The 11,415-nt window shown below is 36.9% G+C and overlaps 1 protein-coding gene across 1 annotated transcript; it reads right to left on the bottom strand.

The window, feature by feature from the left end:
* Positions 1–2,465: 2,465 nt before the first annotated feature.
* nemp1 (nuclear envelope integral membrane protein 1) lies at positions 2,466–9,301 on the bottom strand. Its single transcript, XM_042004729.1, has 9 exons — positions 9,140–9,301; positions 8,518–8,639; positions 5,863–6,079; positions 5,702–5,774; positions 5,513–5,606; positions 5,301–5,415; positions 4,833–5,058; positions 4,414–4,590; positions 2,466–2,789 (listed from the first exon to the last, which is right to left on the bottom strand). Exons 1-9 carry the CDS (start codon positions 9,246–9,248, stop codon positions 2,642–2,644), a joined length of 1,281 nt encoding a protein of 426 aa, XP_041860663.1. The 5' UTR covers positions 9,249–9,301; the 3' UTR covers positions 2,466–2,641.
* Between the last annotated feature and the right edge of the window lie 2,114 nt (positions 9,302–11,415).

Genomic DNA, 11,415 nt, shown 5'->3' with positions numbered 1-11,415 from the left:
GATGTGTTTTTTTTTCTTGTCTGTAAAGCTGAGTGGATCATGACTGAATGTTTTCATTTACTGGGGCAGTTCTTTTTTTTCTTTTTTTTTTATTTAAAACGTGCACTTATACAACCACAATAAAAATATTGCCATGTTATAAATCCTGTGATGTGCTTATTGAATCTAGTTCTGCAAATTAGGCTGTTGAAGCCACATAGTTCAGTAGAAAAACTCTTTTGTAATGCTTTGTATTGATGTGTGTAGCAATCAACTGATCAAACACAGACCAGTTTTCAACTTGTGGGGAAATCCAGACACTTTACATGAAGCCACCATGAGGGGGTTGTCACAGTGTTTGCTATATAATCACATATCCAAGGGTTTCCCCCCCCCTCCACATCTTACAGTCATATTTGCTTTGGAGTGAGGTTTTCCTGTCCAGAATGCATGTTTTTGGGGAAGTAGTTCAAAGGAAATGTGGCATGATGTGAATGTGATTACACTGTTGATTATGTCAAACACAGCCTGGGAAACACATGCAAATCAAGCTAGCTGCATCAGCTGTTCTACACAGGCTGAGTAATTGTAACTAATCATTTGCAGTGGTGTTTATTACATTTCCTGCCTTCCAATGCTTCCTGCACTGACAACCTAGGGAAGCCTTTTAGTTGGAATGAACACAACAGCTGGGTTAAATGTCAACATGCCCACAACATCTCAGAAATGGGCCCACTGAAACTAGAGTGGGAGAAAGAATGACTGTACCATGAGCAACTGGTTTCAAATAAAGATAACATCTGGGTTAAAACTGAAATTAGGTCAGTTTTTTAAACATTTTTAATCAGTTCCGTTTATACTTTAAATTTAAAGAAAAAAAAATATCTACCAAGTGTGGCGTAAAATGTGCAGCTCAAGTCTGTTCCAGTCACCCTTGTAACTTTTGAAGCAAAGATTCAGAAAAAATATGTGGGAGGCAATGCACCGATAAGAGAAAGGTCAGAAATCTCAAAAAAAAAAAAAAAAAATGTTCTCATTTGGATGGGATTGTAGATAAAAGGAAAAACTAAAGTTTATTTAAATTAATCAGAAAGTTGTTTAAAGTTTACAATCAAACGTAGCCTGTGTAAGTGGACTGTTTGATTTAACTCAATTCTCTTGATGTGTGTGAAGTGGAAAAGCCTAAATTCATGAGCGTGCCAAGTACTAAGACTGACCAGTAAAGAAGCTGGTTCATAAAGTGAAAACCATGCTGATAACTGATTAAATGGTAAATCTGAATACAAAAAAAATTAAACTTGTTTCATCTTCCAAAATGCCGGTATCAAATTATTCAATCTTTTGATTGATTGTTCAAATATTTTAGGGGGTTTTATTGGGTTAAAACTTGAACTGTTTAAAACATTGTCAGAAGCTCTTAATACTGATCTCCAACCCAACACTGCAATGGCCATATTTGGTACTACAAATAAAAACACTACAATAAGGAAAAGTTATAAAACATAATTGCTTTCACAACATTGATTGTATGTAGAATATATTACACTGGAAGTCACAAAAATCCACTTAAATCGTCTCTGTGGTTCAGTGACTTAATGCAACACATGCAGCTATAGAAGACAAGATACACTCAGGAGGTCCAGGGACTATTTTTTCCATCTGGGAACCACTCAGTACCAATTAGAAGCTCCTGCATTTGTACTTGTGATATTTATCCCTGTGAACCGTGTCCTATGTAGTGCAGTTTTAGCAATGGTGAGCCTGCATATACTTTCTTATGTTTTCCTAATTTTTTGGATTTAATTATTTTCTTTATTCTGTCCTGGATGGATGCCACATATGTTCCTGGAGAGGGGATGGAGGTGTTATTAGAAAATACAGATATTAGCAGTATTCCAGAAATCCTTTTTCCTTTGCATTTGTATTGCCCTGTTCCACTGGTGCTCAATAAAAATATATAATTCATGTAAAACATTTCAGGTTTCACATTTTTTTAACCAAAATAATATGGACTTAAAAAAACTTATTATAGGATATTAATAAACACAGAGCACAAATATATATATTTTATTCAAAACACGTGGGGACACTTTCACTGATGTGTCCAATAAAGTAAATAAAATGAGTGGAAAACAAACACTTTTCTTTCTCTAACAGAAATCTGGAATAAGAGCTGTTTTAGCTGATGTTCGAAGGTCAGAAGTAGAAACATGATGTAAATCTAATTATTAAAGTGAACATCATCAAAATGAGGCTGTAAACTGTATATTTAGAGAACTAAAACCTTTTTATGTTACTAAGGACAACAGAAAGCAAACAACAGCTTTCAATCACTGAAATTCAACGTATTTATACACTTATAGTACATGAACCCATCTTCCCATAAGAATGGATTTGGTTTCAGTGCACATTGAAAGTAGAGTTGTTATTATCTTGTAATGCTACTAATGAATCTGACCTCATAGATATTTGAACTCTTTGTTGTCATGGGGATACAAAATAGTTCATGTAAACCTGGAATCCAGTCCAGTGTTTGGTTTTTTTTCTTCTTTCTTTTAATCTAGCCTAGCCTCCACAACGTTAACAAAATCATTCTGGACAGCCCCCCCCGCCTTTCTGAAAGGCAATAATTGTTTCTGTTTTTACACATCGACTTTGTGCCTTAAAACTCTGGCTTATTTTCCTCCTCTTCGTCATCAGTGTCAAAAAACTCATCCTCAAAAAAAGATCCTCCAAAGCCGTATTCCTGCGCATGAACAGACACCTCGTTTGACATCAGGTGAGGGGACCCTTCAATGAAATCGGCAAACCTGTGGGTCAAGGAGAACAAGTTAACACTAATATTTACAACTGAGGGGGCAACACATCGACGAAAGCAATGCTTTTGAAAATGAGCAGAGTTTGTATGCTTTATTTTATTTTCATACATTATTTTTTGCTCAAATCAGCTTCCAACACTCGTCACACAACTTCTTCTTCTTCTTTTAATAATCTAAGTTAGCATCTGCTGTCTACAAACTTGACTGACGCTATTACAAATTAAAGCGACATAATTGTTCCTTTGTTGATTCTTCATAATGTGGGTGATAGAAATAGCATATGCCTGTTTACATGATTAATTGCAGTGTATGTTAGCTTAAGTGTTTACGTAATTGAAAAAAAGACGGGGGTATGCTTCCCTTGTCTTTTACATAACCAAAAGGGAATAAACATCCATAAAAAGTTACCTAAAATACTAGTATAAGGTGTAAAATACACGTGTAACATGTTTTCAGCCCATTTTAATACTCACTTCATGTCATCCAGCCGACTGCTTTTAGAAGTCATGTCATTGGGTAAAGGAAGATCACCTACATGTAATCAAGGGGTTTCAGAGGATTGTAATTTAAATACATCTGTACTATATCCAAAACTTTCCAACTTGCGAGTCAGTATTGTGGTACAACTAACAAAGCCCCTCATCTAATTCTTTTCTGGTGATTAATGTTATGAGCTTGCCGAGAGAACGATACCTACACAAGGATACATTTAACGAATATTTTGCTCAAGCCTGTGAAAATTACCCTAATGTTGACGTCAGTGTTAATGCAATGTTAGCGACATTCACTTGTTGGTTCAGGTGATGTTATAGTTACTTAAAAAAAAAAAAAAAAAACAAAAAAAAAAAAACAGAACTATGTCAGGTAGTTTTTTGTAATGACTGTGAATGTTTTTAAAAGAAAGGGAAGAACCTGAGGGAGAGAGTCCGGTGACGTACGATAGTAGAGGTTCAATGTTCTTGATTTATCATGACTTTATGTCCTCAAATTCAGAGGAATAGATGTGATATTGATGACCCCAATGATAACTGCGCAATAGAGGTGATGCAAAAGAATATAACAGTTGCTACCTGTTTACTAAACAGTCAGAAGTAGTGGAAGAACCTAGTGGGGGAAAGAAAAGTGGAGTTCGAAAGTGCGGTAGCACATAGATCAAGGATGGCCAACTCCGGATCTCTTGGGCTTACAGGTTTTAGATGTTTCCCTGCTGCAACACACCAAATTTAATTGAAATGGATTTCCAACAACTTAAGTTCTGCACAAGCCTCTTAGTGACCCTTTCTGAGTCAGGTGTGTTGCAGCAGGGAAACATCTAAAAACTGCAGGATAGTTGCCTAAGAGGTTTGTAGGTGCTGATCCCTGACATAAACATTTATATGTCTTTATTGCATTATGTACAACTACATACATACATTTTCATGTCATCTGGCAACATTGTTGCTTTACAACTTTTTCTTCTTTTTTATTCGGAACAAAATTAATAGTTGGAATATTGCTGTGCAGGTCACAGTCACGAGACTGAGCCAAAATTCTGTTCAAGATATGATGCATTAAACTTAAAGAAATGTAAATACAAGAGCATAAGATTAAAAAAACGAATAATAATAATAAAAACCTTTTAGGTGACTGAAGCCTGGACACAGCCTTCCATGGGCTGAACTCTGGGCTGTTACAGTATTTCCGGAGCTCTTCCAGAGCATGTCGAGTCTCTTCCTCTCCTTGCTTCTGATATTCTTCCTCAGTCAGCAGGCGACGTGGCTCAGGTTTCCAGTAAATACGCTTTCTGATTTTCCTGCAATGCAGATCAAATATGTGAAACACGAACCTGTTTAATAACACTTACAGATACAACAGCAAACAAAGTAGATCCCCCCCCAAAAGCTGCAGTATAAAGAAATAATGTATAATTTTAGTACTACAGCAGAATGAACATGATAGTGAGGGAGACAACAGGAACACCACATGAACTCTGTTCATTTTGTAATTTAACAATACTGTTACGCCATCTTCTGGTTGAATTTCAATAGCACATACCTCCAAGCCGCAACTGCAAGAGACACTGGGTACTCCAGGTTTTTGGAGAACAAAGCTGCCACAATGATCGCAAAAGCAACTTGCTGAATCTGAATTCCTAAATAAATAAGAAACAGACCAAACAGCTGCAGCGTCCATGACAGGATGTTAATGCTCTTTTCATCCGACAGAGGGCCGTAACGGTAACAAACAGCAAAACTGATGAATCCCACCACTGATACGTAACCTGGAAAAACCAGAAACATTAACTTACACTGTGTTAAAGCACAAATTGACAAACTCATTTGCATTTTCACTTAACAGTTTTGTTTTTTTATAAATATTTTCATATTGCATATGGTCTCACAATAGTTCTTTATTGTGAATATAAAATAGAATGAGTAATTAAATATTGCAGGGTTTTTTTTCTGTGCTTCCTATTCCACAAAGTCAGTCTACATACTGTCTGTGTTCATGAGGACTTTGTACCTAATGCTGCATGCCAGTGTTCTCGTAGAATTAAGCTGAGGTTCCTGCAGACAAGCTGAATGGTGTACAGAGAAAATGACCAGCCGCTGAGTATTAACAAATAAAAGGGGCTTTTCTGTGGGAATAAAAACAAACACACAAATGGAAATTAAGCATTAAGAAGATTTAACTTGTAAAACAATGTACATTTGGATGTAATAAAAATAAATTACCTTTGGTAAAAAGCGCGCCAGAATAAAAAAGAGGATGATGAGAGAGGCGATCATGCCTGTGCTCATACCAGCAGAGTAGTAGAAAACTTGACTCCTTCACATGGTGACAAATCATGCAAAAATAAGTAGTTAATAATAATAATCCTGTTAACTCAAGCAATGGAAAGATGGGTTATGAAAAACAAATACCTGCTGAGGGAATCTGCAAAGACAAACAACAACGCCCCAGAGAGGAACACCAAAAACAGGTAGATGTCAAACTCTGTGAGGAAAAAATTACAACCAAGATTGGCCATCGCTTATATGTTAATAACCACCAATCTAATTTCAATCACTCATTTTCTACTTACTGCGAATGGCTTTGACAGTGTACTGAGTTTTTTCAGTAGGATCAACCTTGAAGCATGTCTTCTTGCTGAAGAGGTTGATGTTAATGGTGGTTTCATTGTGCCGCTCACGTAACAAGCTCTGGAACCAGCCCCAAAAAGTGAAACGATCCAGCTCCTGCAGCTCTTCCTCACCTTCTACAGTGTCCACTTTAAAGACCTTTGAACTCCATACTTTCACCTATCAGAAATCAGACACCATTAACAGAATTTATTGGAGCAGCCCTCCCCTCCCACTCCAGCTGCAAACCTCACCAGCTTCAATTGAGGAAGTGGCATCATCTGTGCTTTATTTTGTAAAAGGTCTAGGCAATACATCAATTTATATTTGAAGTTACTATGTTTGACAATTTGTTCTTACATTTTTTGGTAACTGTAGATTATAATGGAGCCTGATGACCTTGGTTACGGTTAAACATGTGTGAACATGGGCCACTTCACCAGAAAACACAAAACGGTTTTGAGACTTTGAAACGGCACCAGAACCAGAATGGTCTCTGTCTAAAAGGACTGACAGATACACAGTCAAGGCAGTCGCCATTCATAGCTGGAATTTAGCTGCACACTTGACCACAGAGAGAACTGTTGCCCTCTGTGAGATGCAGAAGAAAGCAGCAGCCACAAACTCCTGCTAAAGCTGGATTTATAAGGTCAGTTACGGAGTCACCACTGTATCAGTGGAAACTTGACGCACAGCTCTTTCAGACCTGACATGGACCCTTGCTTGCAGCACAGTTATGCGAAACTACTTTCTTGTGAATGGTTGGTTTGCAATGACGTCTTTCTAGATTTCTGGAGCTTCTCGCTGGAGCGTCTTGTGTGGTAACTGCGGAAGAGAAACTGCAGTACAATGCCATCACTACGCTGGACTTTGTCAGCACAATACACCAAAGTCAGTATAAACCCAGCTTAAGAAGCAACCTACATCAGGGGAATGGATTTCAGTGTATCCTGTCTGATGAGAAAGAGGCCCCAGTGGAAAGAAATCATGAATATGGTTGTATTGGATAGCTGAAGATGCAGTCTTTTTTTTTTTTGAGTGGAAAAGCCCAACTTTATTCACCATATTCCCCAGGTTTTTTGGTTTTTGTGTGTGTGTGTGTTTCTTTAAATACAAGAGGCACATTTACATAAAAAAGCATTGAGTTTATTTTTGTTGTTAAAGACCCCTCCCTGTGCTGCATATTGCAGTGGAGGGGTTTGTGTGCCCCGAAGATCCTAGGAGCTATGTTGTTGGGGGCTTTAAAAAAGAAAAATATTAAACCCAGAAATTGAATCATTGGAAAAAAAAATAAAAATTTTATTTATTTGGCCATATCGCCCAGCCTTATTTTGCACCTTCATCTGGGACCTTGCTCTAGGGCAGGGATCTCTAACTCCAGTCCTCGTGAGCTACTGTTCTGCAGATTTTAATTGTTTCCCTGCTGCAACAAACCTCACTCAAATCAATGGATCATTACCAGGCAAAAATGAAGAAAAAGAAACATAGCAACAACCAGAAAAATGAAGAACCATGGCAACAACCGGAAAACACAACACACAGCAGAGCAGAGGACATACATAATGAAGTAATGATGGTGGTCCTGCGACCATTATTAAAAGTACCATATTATACATTTTTGGAACAATTTCATACGGTTTTCAGAGGTCCAACAACATTGTTTCTGGACACCCAAATTCAGCCTTGGTCCTTAATTTCAGCCATTCCAAAAGTTGCCCTAGTGAGAACAGGCTGTTTCTGTATCTGAACCTTTAAATGTTCATGAGTGGTATCTGGCCATGCCCACTCCACCCCCTCTCTGAGAGAGAATCCAGCTGTTGCTGGTGCCTGCTCTGTGAATTCAGAAGGCAGGCTCAGCTGGCTGGGAGGGGGGGGTCAATGGCCGTGACCACTAAAGATCTCAGACTTACTCGTTTGAGCACACGTTTGCTTTTCTTTTTTTTTTTTGCATAAAATGGGACTTTTATAAGAAAAACCCTGAACTGAAAAAAAAAACAAACAGACTGGAGAAAGCGTGACCACAGACTTTACATCCTTCCTTGCTCTCCAGTCAGCTCGTTTGTTCTACATCACAATCCACATAGTCACAACACAGGAGTCATTGGCTTTCCACACACACGTGAAGATTTTTGGTCGCAAATATTGAACATGTTCAATAATTCCAATTGTTGCCTATGACCTGTTTTGGAGCCGATTGTCAGGACAAATTCGGTCTTAACACAGCTCAGACCAAATGATAATTTTATAGGATAATCTTATAAAACTTAAGATAATTGGGTGCTTGCTGTCCTTGGGTCAGGAAGGGGAAAAATCAGGACAAAAACAGCTGGATAATCTTTATGTGTGTACCCAGCTTTAAGGTGATGCTTCACATTTGAGTCTAACAATCAAAGTACTTAAAAAATAATAAATAAAAAAATTACTTTATTTGACTTGTCTGTGTTTTTTTTCAGTGTTCTAATGATATAATAATAAATTAGAATATCAAATGGTTACCAAATTTATTTGAGATGCTTCTGTCCTTCTGCCCAAATTCCTCTTTCAAGCACATAATTAAAAGACTAAGAGCAAACTGTCATGGATATGGGATGTGGCTGGATATATTTAATAGATCTTACCTGAATTCTTGTCCAGGCTTGCCTCCAAGTTGGTACCACAGAATTTTTGTAGCAGAAGCGGTTGGACCCTGACATGTCATGCTCCTCTCCATCCTGCAGGTCAATCACTGGATACTTGTTACCTAGGTTTGACAAGCAGAGAAACACGAGATGCTAAGACTGAATGTTATTTTCTAAACTGGAATCTCAACTAAAAGATAAAGGTGATATGATTGGATAGTGCTCATGGTTTGAAAAGCAATAACTTATGGCCTGGTAAATTATGGGGTAACACGTGCATTCTTTAGGTTTTTTCAATTCAACACAGAGAAAAGAATAAAGAAGAAAAAAAACTGAGCTTGTACACACTTGTACAACTTTAAGGATCTCTAGACTGGTTCTAAAAAAAAACTACTACAAATTAAAGGGCCAAATACAATCTTATTTCGGACAACAAATATTTTTAAACATCAGTAACAGCTGTAAGTGCTTTAAAATGCGCCACAAAGGCTCGATATAAAATTAGTGTTGTACAGTTTCACTTTACTTCATAAACAAGCTAACATTTATTAGCTTCAGCTTGTTTGAATGTGTACCAGATAAGTGAATATCTCAGTTCCTGTTTTATAGCAGAGCTTCTTACCTGTACTCTGGTGGGATATTTGGGGGAAACTAATAAAGAGCACCGTAAAAACCAATAATGTATTCCTTGCGAAAGCATAACAGCTTATCATTTTCATGCATCCCGCCATGATAATCCTAACAAACGCCCTCCTCTAACGTCTGGTCCCGCCTCTTCCGCTTCTTTAACTTCGATGAGTAACAGGCCGATTATCCAATCACGACGCTTTACTGCTATCGTCATCAACGTCTCTTGATTAAAAAGTATTTTTAAAAACAAGTAAATATACTTACAAGCTGTGCGTACGTTATGTCAGAAGAGATGTAACGCAATGTCACTGTTTGCTTCTGTTTGGAATTTTTCCACTTTAATGAGTTTTCAAACTGTTTTCTGTAATATTTCTTAAAATGCGTTTTCTTTACAAATATATATTTTTGCACACATGACAAGTGTTATATATATACACTGATCAACGACACAAAATAGATGTGCTACAATATGCGTTCATTTCATTGGCATACGTATATATTTTGTGGCCATATTTATTCATTTTGGTATTTATTTATTTAATTATGAATAAAACGATTTTCATAGCCATCAAAGATCGGAGGTCTGCTGAAGTACACGCTGCTCTCACAAGTGAAGGTTTTATCAGTGGTTGATTTTTCTTTTTGTCTGTGAAAACAATGTAAAAATTGAAGTTGAGTAACAGCATTTGGCTCCACCGTGTGGACACAAGACAGAAAGACAATTATTTTGGACACAACCATATGTCTTTGTTGTGTCATATCGCTGCATGTCACATTATGAATACCACAGTTTAATTTAATCTTGTGGCTTGACAACATGCAGCAGGGTGACCAATCCTGCTGTGTCACTGACAGGTGTGCATGTGGGCTGCAGCTTTCTTGTTTTGTCTTTTGTATCAATGTATTTCTATTTCTTTTTACACTAGCAAAAAGTGCTAAACTACTATTCCTGATGTGTATGTGAAAAGATGCTAAACTAAAATGGTAAGTATGACAGTGTGTTAAACAGTCAACAGCCACTGTGCATAGCTGCTTGCACAACTACAAACTTCTGTTACGTGCTGAACTAACACCCTAATGTTTTGGCTAAAGTGCTAAACCACAACACGTTGTTGTTTAGATGCTTTAGCTGTGGTCTACCTTGGTATTTTTATACAAATAGCTTCATCTTTGAGACTTACTGCTACAGTAATGTAGTCAAATGTACTGTAAAACATCTGAGCTACTCGACTAAATACAGTTTGTGACATTAAATAGTCTCACTTCATCTAGTTCAAGCTGTTGTGTGTTCAGTGGAAAATACTGTGTAAAGAAAACACATCTCAACATTACAAACATTCACATTTGAACTGTCACACCTTAAATACATGAGCTTCCAAAATGATTATTTTCACCGTATCAGCACTTGTGACTTTCAACACATTTACACACACTTACATGTCACTTTTTTCCATTAGAATTATGAGACATATCCGTCATTATTTTAAAACAAAGAAGTGCTCATGCTTACAAAACCCTAAAAGCTTATTTAAGTAGGATGACAAGTTGGTGGTCATGGTGTCATTTCTTTGAGTTTGTTGCACAAGACAGATGTTTTTTCAGCAGTCTGATGATGTTAGTGTGTGAAAGAGGACATGTTTGAGGAGTTAGTCTTCCCTTTACAGCCTAACCTTTGAAACAATTATTCAGATTCATCCTTCCATCTTTTATATCACCTCAATTAAACAGCTCAGAGGTTATATTAACAAAAGTAATGCATGATTTCAAATTCTACTTTGGCACAAAACCCATTCAAAAACACAGATGCCTCATTAGAAATTTCTAGTAAAATTGTTATTAATAAAATTGCATATGATTAGTTTACACAAATGGATTCCAGGCAATATACTGCCAGGAAAAAAGTGAAAAAAGTCACCTCCTACCTGAATATGAACTATTCTCATTGCTCATGAAATGATTTGTTTATAATGATTTAAAAGAATTTTAGGAGTTAAAAACAATCTAATAATATAGCTGTTAAATTAGCAAACAACATAATTATAGAGCTCACATTCTAAGAAGATATCTTTAATAATTTTAGATCAGCAGCACCATCTTGATAGACTAGTTAAGTTTTTAAGTGTTAAATCTGATATTAGGAAAACCCCATAATTTAAATATTATCGTGATAACAATAACAACTTAGCCTAATAATTAGGAAGCCACAAACGCCCTAATGAAAAAAAACGTCAAGAGTGATGTGTTTTACGAGGAGCCTTGAAGGCACCA

The sequence above is a fragment of the Melanotaenia boesemani genome, chromosome 13 (assembly GCF_017639745.1).
Source record: "Melanotaenia boesemani isolate fMelBoe1 chromosome 13, fMelBoe1.pri, whole genome shotgun sequence".
NCBI lineage: Eukaryota > Metazoa > Chordata > Actinopteri > Atheriniformes > Melanotaeniidae > Melanotaenia > Melanotaenia boesemani.
Note: the sequence above shows the minus strand (reverse complement) of the source record. Positions and strands in the feature narration are given on the sequence as shown.